The sequence below is a fragment of the Bactrocera tryoni genome, chromosome 1 (assembly GCF_016617805.1).
Source record: "Bactrocera tryoni isolate S06 chromosome 1, CSIRO_BtryS06_freeze2, whole genome shotgun sequence".
Taxonomy (NCBI): domain Eukaryota; kingdom Metazoa; phylum Arthropoda; class Insecta; order Diptera; family Tephritidae; genus Bactrocera; species Bactrocera tryoni.
In genome coordinates, this window is record NC_052499.1 from 8,755,370 (window position 1) to 8,781,484 (window position 26,115).

The 26,115-nt window shown below is 38.4% G+C and overlaps 2 protein-coding genes and 1 pseudogene across 2 annotated transcripts; 2 read left to right on the top strand and 1 right to left on the bottom strand.

Moving 5' to 3' along the window:
• Positions 1–9,837: 9,837 nt before the first annotated feature.
• Positions 9,838–11,752, bottom strand: LOC120768557. Its single transcript, XM_040095306.1, has 6 exons — positions 11,548–11,752; positions 11,214–11,491; positions 10,972–11,143; positions 10,608–10,910; positions 10,318–10,534; positions 9,838–10,174 (listed from the first exon to the last, which is right to left on the bottom strand). The coding sequence occupies exons 1-6, from the start codon at positions 11,653–11,655 to the stop codon at positions 9,990–9,992; spliced, it is 1,263 nt and encodes a 420-aa protein (XP_039951240.1). The 5' UTR covers positions 11,656–11,752; the 3' UTR covers positions 9,838–9,989.
• Positions 11,725–25,401, top strand: LOC120768575 (annotated as a pseudogene).
• LOC120768566 lies at positions 18,346–20,328 on the top strand. Its single transcript, XM_040095317.1, has 6 exons — positions 18,346–18,459; positions 18,534–18,811; positions 18,934–19,099; positions 19,203–19,505; positions 19,749–19,965; positions 20,024–20,328. The coding sequence occupies exons 1-6, from the start codon at positions 18,346–18,348 to the stop codon at positions 20,200–20,202; spliced, it is 1,257 nt and encodes a 418-aa protein (XP_039951251.1). The 3' UTR covers positions 20,203–20,328.
• Positions 25,402–26,115: the final 714 nt, after the last annotated feature.

Below are 26,115 nucleotides of genomic sequence, written 5' to 3' on the forward strand. Positions count from 1 at the left end.
TGGTCTACCAAAATGGTACATATTTGGTTCATTAAAGTTCATTATAAGTATAAAAAAAAAAAAATAAGTTGAAGTTGGATTAGAAATACGAAAGAAGACGACCCAATAGTTTGTGCATAGCCGATGTTTACGGTTTTACTTATTTGGGATACCTTTAACATTATTTTAATGGCTACAAATATTGCGGCCTTTCGTTTCTGGTGGAACTTTTGTATAACCAGCTACTATATAAATATGTCAATGCAAATTGAAACCTGTGGAAAATCAGATTAACTTACCTTTTTAGGTTGTATTACAATCAGACCGCAATTCTTATTGGAAAACTGTGACAATCCGTTGCAATTACATATGTACATGAGTATATAGAACTTTGCGCTTTATTGTGGCTAACACAATATCTATGTTTTGTTGCTGAATGCTCTTCGTTTGGCAAATAATTTGGTAGAATTTTCTTATTTTGATTTCAAATGCTGCAATACTCCAACTCACATGACACATTTGTTGTGAGTGGCTTAATTATAGACGCCAGAAATTTTCTTAAATATTAACATACATATGTACATACATATGTAACTATGTACATATGTATACAAAAAATTTCGCTGAACTATAGTAAGCACATTTGATAAGTAATTTATAACACTTTTGCTTTGCGATTTTCACATTGATTCACTTCACGTTTGCAACTGCACATGTTTACCGTTAAACACTAGCTTGTATGCGCACATAATTCTTTAAAAAAAATAAACAAGCAACAATCACACACTAACACACACGCACGCACGATTATTCGAGGTTTTGTTAGCAATTATTCGCCGCACACTAATTTCACGCTTGCTGCAAGTACACAATTCACTTGCAATGTAAGAAACACTTATGTATTTAAAGTAAACACAATAACTTGTGTGTAGTATATTCCGCAATATCTTTCGTTTGGCTCCTTCCACTCGAAACGCGCCGATACAACTGACAACTTCCGTGTTCCTATTTCGTGCAGTTTTCCATGTATACTTCCGGCCAGTGACGCTACGCTTCCGCTCGTGAGCGCACCACCCACTAGTTGTGTCTTAATTTTTGCTCACTACGCTTACGATTCGCGCCGTTGCGGTCTCTGCCGCGGCCAGCGTTTACACCTACTTAGGCTGGTGGCGCCTTTGCCAACTAACACATATGCGTTTTCTCTATATACAATAGCATAAGGCAGGCACTTCCTTTCTGGGCGGGCGCGGCGGCTGAGTGAGTGAATGTTTGAGCATAAGTGCGGTATATAAACGAAAGCAGAAAGCAGGACGAATTGTTCACACCCTGACCTGGCGTTGACCTTTGTAATGTTTACGGAGTTTTATTACTTTTGTTCTTGTTCTCATATGCGATTTGAAATTCTTGCTTCGATATTCGTATGTTTTTGCAATTATTTTGAATTAACTAAAGCACACGCATACACGCACATTCAAGTTTATGTTTTGTATTTTCTGCGGTTATTTCTGGCTGTTTTGTTTTGATTCATTGTGCATTATCAAAGCGCGACGTGACCTCATTGAGCACAATAATAACAAAAATTTCGTGCTCATGCAGTATTGTTGTTGCTGCACATAAAGAGCTGGTGCTGCAGCTTATATGACACTTGCAGGCATATATTGAATGACTACTCTTAATTTTCACTCTCTTTTTTGCATCGCACTATATTTTTCTTACTCTCGGAAAGAAATCAATTCAAGAGAAACCTCGCGTACCTGCTGCCTCCCAATACGCTGCCTCCTTGTTAAATATGTGGACTCATAGCATAGGTCGCTTCTGCTCTGGTTTTTTGCTTTGCATTTTGTTGTTGTACTTGTTGTCGCCTGCGTGCAACGCAAATATTGTATCTCTTATGGATCTGGTTTGGTGTGTTTTGTTGGCAAAGTGTGTTTGTTTGTGTTGTTGCGTGTTGTTGTGTAGTTATGAAGCTAGCATAATTTTTCTGCTGCGTAGTATTTCGTTTCGTGCATTCCACTACAATTTACTATCTGCTGTTGTAGTCTGCTGCTTGTCCACCGCCCGCGTCCTCATTGCCACCCTAAATCACTGGGACTTTGTTTGACTGCTATTGTAGATAAATGTACGAATATATAGCGTATAACGGCACATTTCATTACGTACTAGAATGACGAAAATATTTTTTTGTTGTTATTTTTACGGCTTTCACACAACGGAACGGAATGGCGTTTAATCTGATAAAAAATCGTTGCACAGTTTTAGGCGTAATTGCGTGTTTATTCAAGTATACGTCAATTTTTCACGCACATTACTTATGTCGCGTTGTTTTTTTTTACCACGAGTTCCACGTTTTGCTCACTGTATGTTTTTCTTCACTTATGTTTCTAGCACGTATGTGACGGAAATGGAACTTTTACGCATTTACGCTTATCAAAATTCCACAAAATTAGCTTTAATTGATTGTTTTTCATCATACATTTTCACCTTTGTTGCTGTTTGATTTTGTTGTAACTGTGCGCGCGGGTCCGTGACGCTCTCACACATCCTTTCAAACGCAAAGTCATGAACAGACTGTGGCTACGAGTATTTAGGGTGGCGCCGCCGACAAGCAAGCAGTTGGCTGCGAACAGCCACAGCAGCAGCACAAACGTGTGACCAAAAGTCGAAGGAAAAAGTAGAAAAACAAAAAAGCAAAAACCAAAAACGGCGACCAAAGAGCCTGCAACCTAATACAGACACACACTTAAAGCGTGTGTAAATATGTTTTCTGCTTGCAACTAAATGATTATATATGTATATAACCATATATACATTTACGTGAATGGTGCCTGCCCACTTTTAGTTGATCTAAATAGATTTTGCTTTGCGCACTCTTGCTTTTCATTACTGCTTTGTAAAGTAATGCTGTTAATCGTTTGTCTGGTAAACCGGCTATTTTCGGCCCATCACAGTTTTCTCTTCAGACTTGCGCGCTCTTACTCTACCCTCAAGCAAAAGCGTTTCTTATTGCAAGATGATTAGGCCAAGCAGTCCAGTTGTGGCATGTTGGAGTAGTTCGTAAAATGCTGCAATAAAATGCGGCAGCAGACCAATTCGTTATGTTATACCAGTTCGTTGCTAAACGACAGTATCGTGTTTAACATCATCACTGTACGATTGTCGACCGCGAACAGTTGGAATGTTAGAAAAGTGGAACAGTTTTGCATCCGTTATGAATGTCACGTGGACCTGAAGGCACATGTGATAAATGTGATGTTTCAATTTATACGAAAACCAAAAACAAAAAAGCAAAAAACAGCTTCAGTTGTAAGTATAACATATCAATTGAAAAGTCCACTGCCTGACGCAAAGATGGCGCTACTAGAATAAAATTCATATGATTTTTAGTTAACCCTAACCTTCAAAAGGCGCATGTACAAATTTGACAACTGTTGGATCATTAGTCTGTAAATAATATCATTTTGAGTGTAGCCGCGTTTTTATTAAGAAAAAAATCCAAATTAAGCAAATATTGCTTTTGAAGATAAAATACACAGTTGAAGCCGAAGCTCCAAAATAATTGGGAAGACCATAAAATAAAGTTGTTCGAAATAGCAGGCAAACATATGAACTGAACGTGTAACTCATGTGATTCGTGAACACTTGGATATGAGAAACTTCTGTGCAAAGTTGGGGTTGCGCGAGCTCATTTTTGACCAAAAACAATCACGCTGATTTGGAGCGTAATAAACCCGAGTTTTTGCTTCGATATGTGACAATGGATGAAACATGACGTCATCACTTCACTCCGAGGTCCGATCGAAGTCATCCGAGTGGACTGCTCCCGATGAGACCGCTCCAAAGCGCGGGAAAAACCAACAGTCAGCTGGCAAGGTGTTGCGTCTCTATTTTAGAATGCGCATGGAGTAATTACTATTGAATACTTTGAAAAAGGAAAGACTGTCACCAGCGACTGTACATAACGTTATTGGACTGTTTGAAAGAAGAAATCGCTAAAAACGGCCGCATTTGAAGAACAGGAAAGTGCTATTTCACCAAGTCAGTGAAAACGATGACAAAACTCCATGAATTGGGCTTCGAGCTGCTTCCGCATTCATTGTATTTTCCAGATCTGGCCCCAGCGACTACCTCCTGTTCTTAGATCTCAAAAAAATTCTCGATGTGAAGAAATTTTCGTCGAATGAAAAGGTGATCGCCAAAACTGACTTTAGATGCTAAAGGCAAATCATACTACAACAATGTTGTCGAAAAGTTCGAGGGTCGCTATAAGCAAGGTATCAATTGACCTGTAATGTAAGTATGTATAATCAAATATTTTCTAGACGCAAGAAGAAAAATAAAATTCGGTAAGTATGTTCTTATATTCTAAAATGCTTGCATGTAACCAAAAATAACCCTTACGCCAATTATTTATAGAGAAATCATTGGAAAATAGTTAAGAAAGTAATTTCTTGTAGTTAGACCATGGAGTACTCCGTCGGCAAGCTGAGTGGTATTACAGGCTTCCGCTAGGGCATAGCTAGTTTAAAAATACCATGTATTTTATATGAAATACGTTTATTTCCGGGGTACTCTTTTATCAATGTGGAGAACTTTTGCATTCAGATATCCGGAGTACTCTTTCAATTACGTCGAGTCTCTTCTCATTCATGCATTCGGAGTACTCTTTCACCCACGTGAAGTACTTTTTCATTCATGTATAGGCTACTCGTCACTTTGCCTGCAAATTATACGCATTCGCTCACTTGAAATCTTTTCTGTTTTTGTCGCTCATTTCGCATTTTTGTGCTGTCTCTCGTTGCTTATGTCATTTGTCTTTCTTGCTCGGTTTGTTTTGTTCGCTATGCCGCTCTCTGTGCTATGTACTTATATGCATATGTATTATATAAAAATGTGTGGGAAACGAAATAAATGAATAGTGGCGAGTCGCGTTAGCCACCACCCAAATCGTATTAAGAGAGCGACTCACGTGCCTACTACCAAGCAATCGTAGTGTAGTAGTAGTAACGCAGAACTGCGCGTAGACTACGCTCCCGCCAACTGCCAACTGCGCCGGCAAAGAATGGAGCAAAAATAAAGCACGTAAAGGTCAAAAACTTTTGAAGATGCTCTGCTACCCTCCGGTAATTGTGCTTGCTTATGCTATTAGACGAAAACCAGAGAACGCAAAATGTAGACTATGGGCAGAGTATGTTAATGATTCATTCATATTCTCTGATTTAACATTTGTGCCTTCTCATTTTATTTCCATTCCCAGTATATGTGCAAGATTAGATCCGTTTTTAAGAGTCTGTTATATGTCTAGCTATTATACACTTAACAGGGTATATTAAGCTTGCCAAAATGTTTGTAACACCCAAAAGGGAACGAATGAGCAGCATGATGAGCAAACTAGTCCCTCAACCTGCTCATTTATCGGTATCGTCGATATCGGTCTACTATTTACCATAGAAATCAATTCCTTCTATGAAAATCTTTCTTGTGTGGAAATTGCGTTTTTTGTGGATGCTATACCAAACCAACCGAAATTAAAAAAAATGAGGTCCGGTCGTTAAGGACCGCTTTCTCATAGGCAGACGGAGTCTTGGTTAAGTTATAAACATTCATTCATTGGGAGTTCATACGTGGTACTGGTTAAAAAAATCTTTGCAAGCTGCTTATTTTAATATTTTCAAAATTTATGGAATTATCAAGAAGCCACTCAGTTGATGCATTTTTTCCATTTTTCCAAGTATGTTTTCAGTTTTTGCACTCTTTTTTTTCCGGTTGGTTAAGAGTCCAGAAACACGACTAATGTTACTGTTGTTAGCGACAGCTGGCGGTCATATTTTTAGAGCAAAACAGTTGAAATTTTTCGCCGGCAAATGTGATAGGAAGTTCTAGCCAATACCACAACCACACAGGGTGTCAGAGCGGCTACAGTAGCGGGAGAGCACGCTAAAGCAGTGAAAGACAAATTTTTTTAATGTTCTCCGACGTGAGTATTCAATGTTTATGACAAGTAATGAACGAAAATTTACTGTTTATTTTCCATTACATTTCTTCCGTCAATGTAAATATAAAACAGTAAATTTTGAAAGATGCTTCTTTTTCTTCTTTACTGTTAACAACAGCGCGCTAGTCGTTCTACCGTTCCATCGAATGCCGAGGCCAATGCACAAAGGACCATAAATCCTCCGTAGAACCTTTCTCTCGAAAACTCGTAACGCCGACTCTTCAGATATATAGCAGAACGTGAATAATGAGGGACTTATAGAGTTTGATCTTTGTTTGCCGAGAGAGGACTTTACTTCTCAATTGCCTACTCAAGCCAAAGTAGCACTTGTTGGCAAGAGATATTCTGCGTTGGATTTCAAGGCTGACATTGTTGTTGCTGTCAATACTGGTTCCAAGATAGACGAAATTATCTATGACTTCGAAGTTATGACTGTCAACAGAGACGTGGGAGCCTAGTCGCGAGTCAGTCGTCTCGTTTTTTTATGACAGGAGATATTTCGTTTTGCCCTAGTTCACTACCAGGCCCTTTTGCTTCGCTTCCTTATCCATTCTGGAGAAATCAGAACTAACGGCGCAGTTGTTGAGGCCAATGATATCGATATCATCGGCGTATGCCAGCAGTTGTACACTCTTATAGCAGATGGTACCTTCCCTATTTTGTACTGCAGATCGACTTATAGTATTTTCTCCAAGAGCAGATTAAAGAGGTCGCACGAAAGGTAGTCGCCTTGTCTGAAACCTTGTTTGATATCGAATGACACGGAGAGGTCCTTCCCGATACTGACGAAGCTTTAGGTACCTATTGCTTAACGTCAGTTTACACAGTTGTATTAGTTTTGCGGGGATGTCAAATTCAGACATAGTGGCATAAAGGCAGTTCCTTTTCGTGCTGGCAAAAGCAGCTTTGAAATCGACAAAGAGGTGGTGTGTGTCGATTCTCTTTTCACGGGTCTTTTCCAAGATTTGGCGCATGGTGAATATCTGGAATTAATTTATTTTCCATTCAGAAAATAAACTATCAGAAAGGATCAGCTTGGTTTTCAATTCGAAGCTCGCTTTCAGGAAATTATCGTCGAACGAAGAGGTGATCGCCGCAACTGTGGCCTATTTTGAAGCAAAAGACAAGTCGTATTATAAAAATGGTATAGAAAAGTTGGGTCGCCTTGAATGTTGAACAAAAAAAAAATTCCCAAAGAAAAAAGTGTTTTACTATGGCAGGTTCCCTGGTGTCTCAATTGACTTGCATATCTATTAGGACGCTGATAGAAAAGCGGTATTCGTTATCTCGCAAGTAAACTTGTCTGCTTAAAAAAATAACAATTTTCCAAATTAATTCGTACACATCGTTTCTGAAATTTCATTTCAATGAGCTTACGGCCACGTTTCACCTACATACATTTGTACATATGGTATGTGTATGTGCATTGGACGTTGCAACCTATGCGTTGAAACGTTGCGTGAAATTCGCCATTGCCAATAATATGAGCCCAACGAAAGACACAGACGCCAAAGGCACAATTAGGGCGCTGTAACAAACAAACCCATCCAAATTCTATTTGGATGCGATATTATTTTAATTTGATTGCACGTAGCTGCTATTACAACATCAAATGTGTGGCGCGGCGTGGCGGGACGAGACGTAGTCAATTTCGAATTGAAAGTGTGCGCAATTAAAAATCAAAATTTCCACTTTTTGTCGTCACAATTTAAATGCGCTTCACGCGATTGCCAACATTAACTGCCAGCTGAGCAGCACGGTGCGCCGACAACGAGCAGCGCCACCTTTCGCCCCATAAGCTTGGATCCCCGTTAAATGGCGTAATCAATACGCGAGAGAGCGTGCAAATATTACATGTAAACGGGAGGAAATACGAAGGGGCAGCCAGCCTCCTAGCTTGTAGTCGTGCCAGCGATATCAGCTTAAAATGCGGTGCAGCGCAGAGAACAGCCAATTCTCAGTGATATTGATGACCCTGGCGCGTGCTGATTTCGATTGCGGCGTGCTCGACAAGTTCTCAATAAGCCAGCGTCCAAATTCCATTTATCAGCAGCACTTAGTTATCGCTACGCGTCAGTGTTGTTGGCAATGTTGTTGTCAGTGCTGGCGATACTGCTTAATTTGCCACACTTGCAAATTGCATACAAATTCACAAAATACACAAAAACGCTTTTCTATGAATTTAAATTCTCTTGTCCATCCAAATCGCTGCAAACCGATCCAAGCTGAATTCACATTCACCACTCGACACGCTGCCGGTTCGGGCGAAATCAGTGCTGCAAATACCCGATTCTAATTTAATTTAATTTGGTTCAGTCGAACCATCTAAATGGCTTTCATGTTGCTGATAAGCTAAAGTTTGTTGTTGCTGCATAGTTATAGTAACGATAGATTTGACGAACTGGTTGAGAAGAGATGTGGCGCAGAGGAAAACGTGACTTGCTTCAACATCGTTACGGGGTACAGGTCGGTCGGTGATGTCGTAGTCGGGCTGTCATGTTGACACGCTTCACCATTTTGCGCTGCGGCTCTGCTACCACTGTTACCCCTGTCTCTTCACTTCCCCACTCGGAGTTTTTCGTCAACAGCTATCGCATACCTGATTGATAATCAGATTTGATTTTGCATATTGAAAACTGAAAATGTGTTTAGTCGCGAACAGTGGAAAGCGAATACGAGAACAAAAACAGTTAGCTTCATTTCAAATCAGGTTAACGAAGGCAGAGGGTGGAGGGAGGTACTATTATTATTATTTTTATACTTTAAACCGGGAATGTTAAGTTTGGCACGAAGTTTTAACATCCAAAAGGAAACTTTGTGTCTGTCCGTGTATATGCTATCTAAAGTTATCAATCTGAAGTTCTGCATACCTCCTTTATTCTTTCTGCCGATATCGGAGCATTAAAGCATATGTATATGTAGCTGCCATACAAACAGGATACAGTTTTTAATCGAGATATCTTCAAGAACGTTATAATCTTCGAACAAATTGTTCAGATCGGTTCACTATATGATATACCTACTGTCTGAGCTGAGTACTTTTCAGTTTTTTATTAATAGATTGAAAGGAGACCGCGATCATCGCTAAATGCTAAAGGCCTTAGAAAATTTAGATTACTTAAGGGATGAATGAATTTAATGTGACTTTGCTTCAGCTTCATGACACTTAGATGGGTCAGCCTACTTCTAGCCATAACACCGCAATCCAACAATATATGCGATGGAATATCGGATTTTAGTTGTCTGTTGTTATCTTTTCCTCATGTCTCAGTTGCTCTTTAATTGTGTGAGGGATGAGAGAGTCGTTCGAACACCACCTCTGCTTATGTTTGGTCTTATCTAGAACACGGCTTAGATATTTTGGAGCTTTCCAGTTCAAGCGACTAGAGGAAGTATCAAAAATTAGATATCAAGTTAGTACTACTTGTAAACTTCGGAAGAAACCTTGACGTCCTGCGCGACGTAATTTTCAGCTCGTGTTAACAACGGACCTCTATTTGGCGTTACATAGGATCTAAAGGCCTATGTATGGCGTGAAAGCCAGGCAGTGTAACCTATCCTAACCAAACTTTTACTCAGCCTAGAGCAACTTTTTACTACCTTAAACGGTCTAAATATACGGTTTAAAGAAATCGCCAATAGTCAGCCCAAAATTCGCCACAAAAGCGTCTATAACCCCTTCCAGATTCTCAAGCGGGTCATTAACACTCAGTCGGTGTTAAGTAAAGATTGCGAAACCCCTTCGAATTTCGGTTAAACAATACCAAATGCCGTTTTGAGGAGTTCTTACGGTTGCGCTGTTTGTCCGGAGTGAATATGCGAGGCAAACATCGCCCCGATAGCTTTCACAGAGTCAAAAATTCATGCAGGATATGAACCACAGAATCTTTTTTATTTATATCTCGCACATTACACACACAAATATATTCATAGATTGCTAAAACTGGATACACATTTTGCAATAAGAACAACGTTTAAAGATAACAGTAAGAAATAATGTAATATATATTTTTAAGTATTACTCTAATTCGAAATAACCACTTTCCAGAAATCTCGGCAACAGCTCTCGTAACTCTTTCAGTAATTTTGGATTTTGTAAACTTTGTTTTTGTACCGCTGGATTTTCAATGATCCCTGCTAGGTCTGCATCTTCTTCGACCAAAGCATGGTTGATTTTTAGAAAGGTAAGGAATAAAAACAGTTCTGTTCAAAAGAGAATTAAAATATTTGGTTGTCACTATTTTCGAAATTAAAATTTAAAAACCACAAAAAAAAAATAAATAAAATAACAGTAAAAACGAAAAATTTATAACAATTAACTGTTTTTGTTTATGCGAGTAACTTACGCCAATATTTATGCTTTTTCAATTCTTGTCGAATTTCAATATCCGTCGGTATATGGCCTTTGAATTCCGTTTTGCGTAGCGTCTGCTGAAAATTGCTGATATAAAAGTTAAGGAGCTCATCGTAGTGATCACGCCGCATTTCGGGGCTAAACATCATCGTGAACGCATAATGCAGATCAATTGCCGGCGACCCAAATATGCTGATCTGATAATCAAACTGCGCAAATAACAGAGAAGAGAGCACAAACAATTTAGTTTTTTGTGTAAAAATGTTGAGCCGTCTTGCTCACCAGCATAAGATCAGTTAGTTTGCCATCAACTTTTTGGATCATCATGTTCTTCAAATGAAAGTCACCATGGTTAACCACTAATATGCCATCTCGCTTACCATTGCTGTGCGCGTTAAACAACTCGAGCGTTTTTGGCAGTAGTAAATGCTCGACCGACTCTATGTGTGACACAAATTGTTTTAGATCAATGTGTTCACTTAGGACTTCTTTGAGCAATCTAATGCCATGCTTAATAAATGGAAACTTTTCGAGGTCAATAGAATTCATTGAACCCTTGTCCAAGGAAGTGATGACAGCATTTGCCTAAATTGTTACGAATTAGTGTATTAGTCTAAAATAATATTGATTTTTATAATTTGCGCACCTCCTCTTTATTCAATTTATAACTGATCGCATGCAGTTTTGCTAGTTTGAGCATGGCAATTTTCCCCTCATCCAAATCTATGTGCCGAGTTCCAACAGTGGTGTAACCTTGTAATGTTAAATCGTCAAACATCACATATGTCTGCGTGGGGCTGGCGCTGCTGGCGATGAGCCTTTTGCATAGTTTAAATTAAAAAATTATATTATTTTGCTTTTTTGTTCGTTGTGCGTTTGGATACTCACTTTGGTGCCAAAATGGTCTGGTCGCCATATTGCCTTAGCACCTTCTCGATCTTTGGCAACACTTTAGTATACATGAGTGTTTCAGTTTGGAATAAATGCATATCGCCAAGCATTTCTTTCTTAAGGCCTTCTACGAAAGGTTTGACTTTTAATATGAACGAGGAGGTCTTCTCTTGCTTTGGCTGCGATTGCAGTGTGTAGTTGACTTTGGCTCGGTACAAAATACTAGCGTAGTTATCGTTTTGCAATGTGCCCGGTTTCAGCTCTAAATTGGTCACCTAAAGAAAGCAATGCCACCAATATTAAATTGTGTTAGGAATTACTGGACACACACCTTCGCGCTTTCAGCTTCGACTTGTTTTAGAATATTTTCGAAAAATGCCACGTTCAACCACTCCGGTGAAGTAAGCTGATCCTCACTGTTTTTCTCGCTAGTTGCCATTTCAATGCAGTTTATGGAATGCAAATTTTGTATACGCGGAGCTACGTTCGTATGCCGGTGCACTTTAGGCGAAGAGAAGTAGTAATGCGCCGTTCGTTTAAATTGCTTTGCATTTTATAGTTGAGTTATATAAATTACTTAGCTGCTATTGCGGTTAACTTATCGCATTCATGATTATAACATCTCATCGTCTCATGCACATGACTCTTCATTGAGTACAAATAATATTTATTGGCTTGCATTGCTGCTAGCGGACTACTCTCTCTGTGTTCACGATTAATCAGGCGTGTAGATATGTGTACATCATTAGTGTATATGTATATAATGGGTTGTCAAAAAAGTCTTGCGGTATTTTTATTGAAATTGAAATGAATTTTTGATGACTCATGTTCAGCTCCGATGCTACGGCTGCTACTATGCTGGTCTCTTGTGACCAATTCAGCGATTTTATCGCAATTTTCGACGACAGACCTTCCGGAGCGTGGCGCAACTTCGACCACCTCTACACCAGAACGAAAACGTTGAAACCATCGTTGTGCGGTGGAAATGGAAACTGTATCGGGTCCATAAACTGCACAAATTTTATTGGCGGCTTGAGATGCATTTTTGCCTTTATCGTAGTAGTACTGTAAAATATGCCGTATTTTCTCTTTATTTTGCTCTATATTTGCGACGCTATAACTCACGAACGACTTAAAAGAAACGACAATCAATCAAACACGTGTTAGCGCGTGAAATGAGCCAAAAAGGTATAGCATGACCCGATGCGACGAATAAAACTAGAACTACGCGCTTTCAGCGCCAACTAGCGAAAATACCGCAAGACTTTTTTGACAATCATTATGTCAAGAAGTGAGAGAGCATGCTGAGGCTAACTTTCAACATTGATTGTCTAATCAAATAAAATATAAATAGCGTTTATACAAGTATTTATTCAGTTCTTGAATACGCAAGTACTTCCAAACACCATATAAAACAAATAAAAACAATTCAAATTAGAAGGCACCTACACTATTTCTAAGACTTCAGAATTTCTTTGTTAATAGTGTACGTTTGTAACAATAAAAAATTCGCATACAATATTTAATTTTTTATATTTACCCGAGGAGACTCATGTAATCCCTTAAAAAGCTCAGTGTGTAGTAATGCCAAACAACGTAATATACTAAAATTTTCACATACATTTTGAGGTTAGAGTATGAAAAGTTGTATGTATGTATATACAAAAGTTATAGATCTTTTTATTAACTACAACTTCGTCATATAACTTTTTCCAATAGGACACGTAGTTTTGCCGGAACATTAGTTAAACCGTTTTTAAGGATTTATATACAGTTAGAATTTTCAAAAAATCGATTTCTTAATTTTATCTAGTTACTGTACATATATTGAATATTACTTACACACAGAAAATTTCATATTGTTCCGGTTAATCTTTACGAAGTTACACGCAAATTTGAAAAGACGTTTCAGAGCTTTTCCTAAAATGGTGTTTTCATAGGCGGTGACCAACATTACTCGAAAACGGCTGTACCGATTAGTCTCAAATTTTAACACGAGCTACTTAAATATATTTGTTAGTGATTAATACAAGATTTTTTCTTACCTTTAAATATTTTTTATAAACAATCTAAGGCCGAAATTTTGGTCAAAAATCGATTTTTCTTTTGAGAAACCGCCATTTTGTCAGAAAAGTTTATTGTGCTTATTTTTTCAATTTGCTTTACTAGATTTAACATTACTTTAACGAAATCTGTTTGGTTTTTTAATTTCAGAGCATCCAGTTCAGGGATATGGCAGTCACTGCAAAACCTCTTTTTTAAGGGGAGCTCTCGGTGATCAGCTACACACCAAATAAATATTTTTACTAATACTAAGTTTTAAAATTCAGTTTAAAGATACCGTATTATGTATTTGTACAAATTTGGATGAATAAATTAAAAAAAAAAATCGCCATTTTTCGGCCTTCTAACCTAGCCCTTAAAAATTCAAGCATTACACTCGCCTTCCTCTACACGACCCGCGCTGCTTTAATTTTGGATACATTAACTTTCGTTTCTAATGAGTTTCAACCTTTGAATTGCTTTCACTTTTTATAATTCTCAAGGGCTTCTGCACTTGTCTAATTATAATATTTCACCAAAAGTAGAACACTAAAATCACAATTACTGTCAACCGAACTGAAATAACCTTAAGCGCTGTGCGGTTCGATCAAAGCTAACACATGGTGAATTGAAGACAAGACAGTAGCTGTCTGTTTCAATTTTCTAATTAAATATATTAGACCACCGCTGAGGGCAGTGGTCGACCCCATAGAAGCTGCACTGTTTGCCAGTCTTGATAAGGCAGATAAAAATAATGAGAATTAGACGGACAGAACTCAGGTGAAAGTGGCAAGGTGAAAAGTGTATCTCAAATTGAATGTCAAATCAAAGTTTAATTTCCATTTCTGCTGAACCGTGATTGGTGGGCATAGTACTCAGATCTTATAGATGAAAGATTAAAATATTCCATATTTACGGAAATGTTTTCGTTTAATTAAAAGTAAATATTACGAACGGAGCCAGTAAAAATTTCATGTTGTCAATATGAATTAAGTTTTTTGAAGAAACATTTGTTGGACAAAAAAAGTTTTTTTTTTTTTGAGAATGTGAGAATATGGCCACTAGCCCAGTAAATATGCAAGCCGAACGCTATATAGTCAGAGAGAGCGGAAATTGCAATTGCATCGAACACATGCAGTGTAAATACACTAAAAAATATTGTAGAATAATAAAAACAAGTTAAAAGAATTTACGGTAAAACTTTACCCAACAACACACCCACACACATAGTCGGCCATATAGTACGTGTGCATATACACTGTAAGTCCTTATTTTGATTTTGATTTTGATTGGGCCCGTGTACAAATTTGCATTTCACTTTATTTTCATTGTTGTCTGTCCATACCTATGCATGTACAGTTACCGCTACATATGTACAGAGGCGTGTCTGTGCACATTTAGTTTTTATTCAATCTGTTCGTAGTTAGGGTTTAGGCACGACTACACCCTCTTTCAGTTCCTTTTATTACCTATATCTGCTGCATTTTTTACAAATATTTTTTATTTTTTGTTTTTTCATTTTCTTTCAACCGTTCAATATCGGCAATTCAACTTGTTTAAAATACAATCGAACGGAACACGGATGCGGATGCTGATTGCCATATAAGTAAACCCAACATATTACTGTTGTTGTTGTGCGCGGCGGGTGGCCATTTAATTGCTTCCCCAGGAAGAGCGAACTAACAGCGTTGTTTTAGCATTTTAGGTGGAATTTTTACGTTTCAATTCCGTTTTTATTATTCATATGTGTGTGTATATACATATATACATATATGTTGCCTGGTATGCTGCATGTGTTTGTGTGTTTTTATTGCATACAGTTTTATTTAAAATACCGTTATTTGCCAAGTGCAGGTAACACGAAAGTTACCGTTACCATACGAACCGCGAAGAGTGTCGGGCATGTGGAGACAGCGGCACTGCTAAACCGTTATAACCGACGAGGAAAAAGCATATTTTTATTGCCGTGCATTGAAGTGGAAATGTAAAGCGTGGGTATGCAAACTTGGTAATTGTTGAAAAATAAATCTAACAAGAAACAAGTAAAGGAAGGGCTAAGTTCGGGTGTAACCGAACAATATATGTATGTATATTTTCATGTAACGGGTTTTTAATAAAAGCGCTACAAAAGTTATAAAATAAAATAAAACGGTTTGGAAATTTCATCAATTGTCGCTGGCTTGTTGGCATAGACGCTAGATTTGACGTAACCCCACAGGAAGTAGTCTAACGGCGTCAAATCGCACGAACGAGGCGGCCAATTGACTGCGCCATTTCGTGAGATAACACGTTCACCAAACTTGGTTTTCAACAAATCGATTGAGACATTTACTGTGCGGCATATTGTTCAATTCCGTATTATTCAATTCGGGCCAAAAATATTCGGTTGTCATTGAGCGGTAGCGATTCACATTCACAGTAAAGGCGTTATAAACCGCACCAAATCGTAATTTTTTCGAGACGCAATGGTGACTGATGGAGTGCGTGTGGATTACTGCCTGACCAATAACGCATATTTTGCTTATAGACGAAGCCATTCAGCCAGAAATGAGCCTCATTACTGAAGATGATTTTTCGATAAAAATCCGGATCCTTTTCAAGTTGTTGCTCAGCACAATTCCCGAACATATGACGATTTTGGCGGTCAAGCGGATGTAGACCAAGATCTTTTCGCAAAATTCGTCACAACGTCATCACAGCGATGCCCAACGCTAGAGAACGACATGTGATAAACTGATTTGTGTCTTCCTCAATTGATGCGCCAGCGTCAGCAATATTCTCGACACTACGGGCACTTCTTCATCTCACTGGCACGGGAACATTTTGTAATGTGCATGTGGATTCAAATTTTTCGAGTAGACGTTCATTTCTTGATCTGACAGTATGGTTATGATGACCATAAGGACGTAGCGCTCCTAAAGTTGAGACCACTGACTCCGAATTTCGGTAGTAAATTTTAATAACTTCGATTCGCTGTTGGATCGCATGTCTTTCCGTGATAAAATGGCGAACCTTACTGAAGAGAAATGTCAAAAGAACGTGAAAGAATATGACGTTGTTTGCTGTCTCTATTGGTCTAATTTAGTAGCGTCCCTATTGAAAAACCCGTTAGTATTCTTTGCTGAGAGTTTGGCCGGTTGGAAGGAGTTCGGAATGCATCACACCTCTAAGAAAACTGTTAATATAGACCATTTATTTTTGATCTGCTTCGTTTCTTCAGCTTCGCCTCACCTGTGGCGCGATATTCGGCCGATTCATCGTCTGTTTCCGGATAGTAAGCATAGCTCCAAGACTCATTGTCAATAGTAATACGTTTCATGATATCCTGATAGTCGAAAAGCATTGTTTCTCAGACGTTAACGCGAAGCTAATTATTGAAAAAATTTAGTAATTTTGGAACCAATCGTGCTTTCACTTTTCTTAGGCCCAAAAGATCGTTCAAAATGGTTCACTGTTCCTTTCGATATTCCAACGATTCCAGTAAGATCTCTGACTGTTAATCGTCGGTTTTCAAGCATCAATTTCTTTATTTTATTGACGTGTTGATCATCAGTTGATGCTGATGGCTTTCCTGGACGTGGTTCGTGGTCAACGCTTTCTCGACCCTCTTTGAATAACTTGTACCAATCAAAAACATTTGCTCGCCGCAAACAGTATTACCGATAGCTTTTTTCAATATTTTGAACATTTCGTCACCAGAAATTTGATTCGCACATAAAATTTAATGGAACTTCTTATTTGTTCAATAATTTAACCCATCGCAAAAGTCGCCGAATGGACTTTATGTAATTCAGAAAGACAAGCATATACTAACCACTAATGATTATTTTGATGTGACATTTGGCCTAGATGCCACTAATAGTCATACAAACCGGGAAAAAATATTTCGACGAATGGGTTTTCGTGCGAAGTTTGATTTAAAAAGTCTTACTATTTTTGGCCCACAGTCGTATTTTCGACGGAAAGTTTGGAACTGTTATATTACCACCAAAATTTCGGAAAAACAGCGACGAAACTAAAATAAATAGGTTGAGTTCAGAGGGCAAAACGATTGTACGCCGTCGACAAGGTAAAGCCGTTAATCCCAGGTATACCATGAAACACTATGGTGCAAGTATCAAGGCCTGTGGGGCGTGTTCATGGCATGGCGTCTGATCAATTGCTCACCTCCATCAGTATTAGGATATCTATGAACTCATGAACTGGACATTTATGCAGGCCAATGATCCGTGGCACTATTAAGTATCTCAGTTGTTAAGTGGGACAGTTCCGTCTGTTTTTATTGGTTATATAATATTTATTGTTTTTGTGTTTTAGTAATATGCAAATATGTAATTTTTGAAATAAAACCCGATGCCTCTGAAGATCAAGTTTGCTACTTATGTGTTCATGGCTGTATAAACAGAAGTACGAAGTCATTTAATGAAATAATTATATGACATATTTAAATGGAGTACATATTAACAATATTTGCATATTTCTTGATGTACATGTGTGTATGCATTGCCCCTTTTTATAAATAATATTAACATAAATAATTAATATAAATTCTTAATTGCGAAACAAATGAACCATATACAAACTTAGCAAAAAAATATCGCGTGACTGTGATTCGCATATACTTGCCATGTAACCCTGCAAAAATTGTGTGGATTCTGTTAAAAAAGAATACTCCCGGAATACTCCCAATGGAATGCAATTAGGTATTAATTAGACATAAACGAATATCTTCAGAGTATAATTGGAAAAAATGTCGAATCTTCGTCTGCATTTCTCTTCAAATGTATGTATTAGTCTCTTTAAACAGACTTTCGTGTACTGAAGGGCACAATTAGTCTCCGCATAATCTCTACTCTTGGCTCATACAGATGAGAGCAATTCGTTTCATATAAAAACGATCAAAAATTAAATTTGCGGCGTGTTACTTTGCGACTAAAAGCAAACACATTTCGAACTTGTCGCACTTTTTGCAGGGTTGGTAAAATGTACACATACACAAACATTTTAACGGATTTTAAAACGGCTTGGTGACTATAAAAGCGATGCATTCCGACTATGTGGGGTATTCCAAAGTTTCAGAGTAATCATGGTTAATACGGGTAGTGAGTCTCATGGCGCAGATGCCTTAAGCGTACCAGAGTGGATAAATGACGAATTCTTCAAGCGCATTCTTGATAAAGACGAAAGTGAAAGTGTTAAGGTGATACAATAAATGCTAATGAGCCAAGCCAATTTATTAATTTTCAATCAAATAAAAATAATCAATTATTACAGATAAATAAATTGCTGTTGTCATCCGGCACTACCAAAACTGATAACTACGCGAGTATATTGTATCGTGCTAAGATAAAGTATGTCTTGTGTTCCCAGCCTAAACAAGAGAAAGTTCGTTCATTTGTAATGAAAACCGAGCACTTCGAAGAAGGAATGCAGAAGAATAAATTGAGTGAAATGACACTTTTTGAAACCGAAGTGCGAATGTATACGAGTGTGTTGCCGATGATTGAAGCGAAGCTGCGAGAGTTTGGCGATCAGACGGTACTGGCACCGAAGTGAGTTGCATGAACCATAATGTGCATTTATCATATAATCTAGACAAATATTATCCATTAGAAGTATGAAAATAGGAAAAAGATAATTAATAAACTGAAAATATATTATTTGATGTTTTTAGGATATTCCACAGCAGCTCGGAGATGCCGCGTAACATAGTGTTCGAAGATCTGGTGGCAGAAGGTTATTCTCTCATCAATAACCGTCCCGGTAGTTTGGAGGAAATCAAGTTAGCTCTAAAGAAATTAGCTAAAATACATGCAATCAGCTATCAAAAGACACAGATGGTAGGTATCTACATATTAGAGGGGATATGAGCAAGTCGAAATATTGTCGTTGATAAGAAATCAATTCATCAGATCAGAAATTCAATTTCACGTTTCATCACAGGGAAACAAAGAGTTGACTACATTCCAAAAGACCTACGTTAATACGGTTAATGTAGATGATTTTATTATCCTAAGAGATGGTGTCAAACTAATGAAAAAAGTGATAAGTGATCAGCCGGATCTTCAAAAGTATATATCACATTTCGAGGCGGCAGAAAAATTTTTATTTCCCAAGGTTTTGGACTTACTAAACGCGCCTAAAAACGGTAAACATAGTGCAGTTCAAGTACTGAATCACGGTGATTTTCATATGAAGAATTTAATGGTGAAATATGTCGACAATGAACTGAAAGAATTAATGCTGGTGAGTCATTCATACAGTAAAATTATGTATATATTTTTATATATAACTTTAATTTTTTACTAATTGTACTCTATCTTGAATTAAGAGTGGTCCATACAGCATAATTGTTATATGTTCTTAAGACGGTGAGGTCTGTCGTAAGATTATAATTGAATATTTGGGAGATAATGTTGGCACTACTCTGTACATACATATATCTTGAAATCCATTCTTATGATCTATATTTATGGTTTGGTCTTACAGCTCGATTATCAAACCTGCCTTTTTGGATCTCCTGCTATAGATTTACATTATGCTTTTGCCATGATGTACAGTCCTAGTATGCGATTAGAGAAAATGGACGAACTGCTTTATTATTACACAAAGAGTTTTCAAGACACTCTACATAGTGTGCAGTACCAAGGGCATATTCCAACTATTAAAGAGATAAGGCAGGAGATGTGCGATTACCGACATTGGGGTAAATAAAGCTTGCTTTTACTGATGTGCTATATTATTTTATGATATTTTCCATTTAGGTCTATACTTAATTTGCACTTTGCTTTGCTTTAACTATGCCTTCGTGGATGGTTTTGACATGAGCGAAATGGTCGAGTCTGAGGCGGCAAGGGTTGCATTATTCGCGAATACGAAGATTCTGGATGAGTTGCGTTTACTGCTTCCGCGCCTCTTATATTTAGGCTATTTCGAGGAATAATACACTGAAGCATATAATAAGGGATGTGATTTTTGTCATATTGAAAAATTAACTTTTATGAATAATAAATATGATTCTAAAGTTTTGTCGAGCTGTTAAGGAATACAACACTTTAACTCCAACGAATTGCTCTGAGTGCTTTGAAGATTCTGACATTCATTTAGCTGGTCGTAAGTCGTATATTGGCCAGTAAGAAGGATCATGTCCCAGGCTTGTGGTTGACGATGAGAAAAATATAAAGTATATTGGTGCATGGCATTTAGTAGTCCAGTACGACAGCAGGGTTGTTATTGTAGAGATTATATAAACCCTGTTTGTGGAGAGTAATATGTTAGCTGTCATCGAAATCACTTAATGGTAGGCCGAGGAAACGAGCTGTTTCGACGGGTACGGACCACAGTGAGAAAGGTGTTAAGTGAGTTGGATTCATTGGGAATGCAAAATGTGATTAGTGTTATGTAAGTCGCTCTAGGGTCACTCTTGATTCATGACAATTGGAGCTCTTCTTCTGCAAAGGGTGGTGTTGGCCTCCAAGTATACCCTTCACTGGGAAGGAGTTAATGAAGTTAATAGCTCTACTGTGAATGGCGGTCAGTGCTTGTCAGAAATTGGTCCGAAATGCGGTCAGTGTATTGTTCGATTTCGTCAACGTGTTAAAGGAATATTCTCCTGATGTTCCTGGGAGGTGGCTCCGCCTCTAAGAAGGGTGGTTTCCGCGGAAGCATCCTATAAGAAACTGCTTCGAGCGAAGAGTGTTAAGCTTCTTTACAGGAAGCATGCGGGTCTCACTGTGTAAATGTTCGATGGGGGACACCCTATTATAGTCAGAAGTGTGGTGTTTTGACCGGTCTGTAGCATCTCCATCATATCGGGGCGACGTAGTTGAAAACCAGCCGGTCGATTGCTTAGTATGTTGCCAACAACGTCTCTAGGCTTTGGCAGGAGAGAGTTTTAGGATTCTTGCAACGAAGAAGCGAGAAAGCGAAATACGTGTTCACTTTTAAGCACATGCCATCAATTTTACTCCCGACGTCGTTGTTGTACAATCATCAATGTATGAGGTTATAGAAACTCCTCTGATGGTTGTGGTTGTTTCTAAATATAGGGATTAAATAGTAGACACCACCAACAGACTCGAAATAGTAATGACGATTGGTCGACCACGAGCTATAAAGGCGTTAAAGATGATAATTGCTATGGGTTCATCTACGCTTAGATGGTGTGTGAAGGTCTCGAGTAGTAATACCTCAAGAGGTTGGCTGGCTTCCCTCTTTTGGTAGTGGGAGCTTATTCCCATCGATCCTAGGTGTTTTAGAATCAGCTTATTTATTCCGGCTGATGCCTTTGATTTGGTTATGGCACTCCGAAACTCTTCATAGGTGGTGTGCACTCTTTTGGCATTATGCGCAACCATCGGATAACACATCTTTTCACCTTGTATACCGAAGTGTGTAGTATAAATTGACGGTTAAAGTAGCTCGCGTACTTCTTCGGGTTCGAGAATGCACAACCGTTGAATTTGACTTCGACTCAGTTATCATCGTGCCTTCTCGGGCTGGACAAGGACTTGATAGTATTTCAAACCTTGCCCACTTTGTCGGAGGGAATGCATGGCTTCAGGTGCTCCACCGATTTCGTGCGCTCATGCTGGTCTACCAGTTGTCGAATCTACAAATTGCGATCCTTTTGGCAAAAGTGTCTCGCTGATTTCCTAAGACTGCTTCTACTGGGAATTTTTTTCATATTTCACGAATTATTCCAACTGGAATAAAGCGAGTAGTAATAGCTGCGATCACCTTGCAAAATTGACGTTCGCCAACGACGTAGAACTGGGTAGTGGTGTGAAGGAGCTCTCAGGGAATTCTCTGAGGCCGACCCAATAGCTTGGTTAAAGCTAACGTAAGAAACACACACCGAAATAAGATAGGAGAGTTTTGAGATCGATATTATTATGGGCAGATGGTCTGATGTGAGAGTTAGACTAGGTCGCCAGCTGTTTATTAGATCGTCACCAGCGATTATTATGACAGGTACCCATAATTCTGGTATGGGTTTGGTTGTTTGTTGTACAAATGTCTATCTGTTTCGCCAGCTCCAGCCACCTACGGTCGTGAGGAATGCCGAAGATCGTGGTGCGCGTTAAAGTCGCCAAATACCAATTTTATTTCACCACTAAGCAGCGCAACTACTATGTTCGGGCGGTATTATGTTTGGCAATATGTAATGGGGGGATTTATGTATTAAATACTTAGAGCTCGACATCACCTGATCGGATAGCTTTGCCCTGATACTCTTGATTAGAAGATTAGTCGTTACTGCACTGTGTGGTCTAAAATTAAGGCAAGGCCACAACCCTTATCTTGCTCGCAATCTTTATTTAAGACGTTGAAATCTGCACATCTCAGAAGATCTGAGCGGCTGTTAAGCTTGATTTCTCAACGCTCATAAACTCAACTATCTCTTCGATATTGCTCGGTAGTCCGCTGCAGTTCAATTGAAGAAGTCGGGTTTATCGCGGTTACTAAGTTGTGATCCTGCCTGGTTTTGACGGTCTTGGGATCTTCCGGCAATCGGTACATCTCGCCCTTCAACTCTGGTAGAGATTTGACAATAAATGGCTTACTTTGGTGTCAGTGTGGCGGCTGACAAAATAAACATCCTCTTAAGTAGGTACACTGGTTTAGTAATAGGTCGGGAACTACTATAGTTATATCTTGACTATATAGGTGTATGGTAAAGGTAAAAAATACTTATATTTTGACAAGTGATTCTTTTCGCCGTTTAGTTTTATTGTCCATTTCTTAGTCCAACTCCGAAATTTATTGCTTGTTGCAGATTTAGCGAATCTTTCCTTTGCAAAAGTATCAGTTTACTGCTTTTGCGATTAATTACGAACCGTTACCGGACTTAACGCATTTATTGCAGGGTTCGTAAAATATATACCTACGCATACACATTAACGATTTTTAAAACTCTGCTGCAATTGTAAACAGAGTAATATTTAAAATGAGAGATTATTTCAAATCGCTTGCTGACTATAAAAGCGATGCATTCAGAGTATGTGAGGTATTCGAAAGCAATCATGGTTAAGCGGGTAGTGAGACTCATGGCGAAGATGCCTTAAACACTCCTTAAACGCATTCTTGATAAAGACGAAAATGAAAGTGTAAAGGTGATACAATAAATGCTAAGGAGCCAAGCCAATTTAGTCAATCGAATAAAAAAAATCAATTATTACAGATAAATAAATTGCTGCTCTCATCCGGCAGTACCAAAACTGATAACTACGCGAGTGTATTGTATCGTGCTAAGATAAAGTATGCCTTGTGTTCCCAGCCTAATCAAGAGAAAGTTCGTTCATTTGTAATGAAAACCGAGCACTTCGAGGAAGGACTGCGGAAGGATAAATTGAGTGAAATGACAATTTTTGAAAACGAAGTGCGAATATATACCAGTGTGTTGCCATTGATTGAAGCGAAGCTGCGAGAGTTTGGCGATCAGACGGTACACCAGAAGTGCTACTATGCTGGTCTCTTGTGACCAATTCAGCGATTTTATCGCAATTTTCGACGACAGACCTTCCGGAGCGTGGCGCAACTTCGACCACCTCTACACCAGAACGAAAACGTTGAAAACCATCGTTGTGCGGTGGAAATGGAAACTGTATCGGGTCCATAAACTGCACAAATTTTATTGGCGGCTTGAGATGCATTTTTGCCTTTATCGTAGTAGTACTGTAAAATATGCCGTATTTTCTCTTTATTTTGCTCTATATTTGCGACGCTATAACTCACGATCGACTTAAAAGAAACGACAATCAATCAAACACGTGTTAGCGCGTGAAATGAGCCAAAAAGGTATAGCATGACCCGATGCGACGAATAAAACTAGAACTACGCGCTTTCAGCGCCAACTAGCGAAAATACCGCAAGACTTTTTTGACAATCATTATGTCAAGAAGTGAGAGAGCATGCTGAGGCTAACTTTCAACATTGATTGTCTAATCAAATAAAATATAAATAGCGTTTTTACAAGTATTTATTCATGTATTTATTCAGTTATTCATCACAGGGAAACAAAGAGTTGACTACATTCCAAAAGACCTACGTTAATACGGTTAATGTAGATGATTTTATTATCCTAAGAGATGGTGTCAAACTAATGAAAAAAGTGATAAGTGATCAGCCGGATCTTCAAAAGTATATATCACATTTCGAGGCGGCAGAAAAATTTTTATTTCCCAAGGTTTTGGACTTACTAAACGCGCCTAAAACGGTAAACATAGTGCAGTTCAAGTACTGAATCACGGTGATTTTCATATGAAGAATTTAATGGTGAAATATGTCGACAATGAACTGAAAGAATTAATGCTGGTGAGTCATTCATACAGTAAAATTATGTATATATTTTTATATATAACTTTAATTTTTTACTAATTTTACTCTATCTTGAATTAAGAGTGGTCCATACAGCATAATTGTTATATGTTCTTAAGACGGTGAGGTCTGTCGTAAGATTATAATTGAATATTTGGGAGATACTGTTGGCACTACTCTGTACATACATACATATATCTTGAAATCCATTCTTATGATCTATATTTATGGTTTGGTCTTACAGCTCGATTATCAAACCTGCCTTTTTGGATCTCCTGCTATAGATTTACATTATGCTTTTGCCATGATGTACAGTCCTAGTATGCGATTAGAGAAAATGGACGAACTGCTTTATTATTACACAAAGAGTTTTCAAGACACTCTACATAGTGTGCAGTACCAAGGGCACATTCCAACTATTAAAGAGATAAGGCAGGAGATGTGCGATTACCGACATTGGGGTAAATAAAGCTTGCTTTTACCGATGTGCTGTATTATTATTTTATGATATTTTCCATTTAGGTCTATACTTAATTTGCACTTTGCTTTGCTTTAACTATACCTTCGTGGATGGTTTTGACATGAGCGAAATGGTCGAGTCTGAGGCGGCAAGGGTTGCATTATTCGCGAATACGAAGATTCTGGATGAGTTGCGTTTACTGCTTCCGCGCCTCATATATTTAGGCTATTTCGAGGAATAATACACTGAAGCATATAATAAGGGATATGATTTTTGTCATAGTAAAAAATCAACTTTGATGAATAATAAATATGATTCTAAAGTTTTGGCGAGCTGTTGAGAAATACAACACTTTAACTCCAACGAATTGCTCTGAGTGCTTTGAAGATTCTGACATTCATTTAGCTGGTCGTAAGTCGTATATTGGCCAGTAAGAAGGATCATGTCCCAGGCTTGTGGTTGACGATGAGAAAAATATAAAGTATATTGGTGCATGGCTTTTAGTAGTCCAGTACGACAGCAGGGTTGTTATTGTATAGATTATATAAACCCTGTTTGTGGAGAGTAATATGTTAGCTGTCATCGAAATCACTTAATGGTAGGCCGAGGAAACGAGCTGTTTCGACGGGTACGGACCACAGTGAGAAAGGTGTTAAGTGAGTTGGATTCATTGGGAATGCAAAATGTGATTAGTGTTATGTAAGTCGCTCTAGGGTCACTCTTGATTCACGACAATTGGAGCTCTTGTTCTGCAAAGAGTGGTGTTGGCCTCCAAGTATGCCATTCACTGGGAAGGTGTCAATGAAGGTCTTAATAGCTCTACTGTGACAGACATTGGTCCGAAATGCGGTCAGTGTATTGTTCGATTTCTTTAACGTGTTAAAGGAATATTCTCCTGATATTCCTGGGAGGTGGCTCCGCCTCTAAGAAGGGTGACTGCAGGGATGGTTTCCGCGGAAGCATCCGATAAGAAACTGCTTCGAGGGAAGAGTGTTAAGCTTCTTTACAGGAAGCATGCGGGTCTCACTGTGTAAATATTCGATGGAGGACACCCTGTTATAGTCAGGAGTGCGGTGT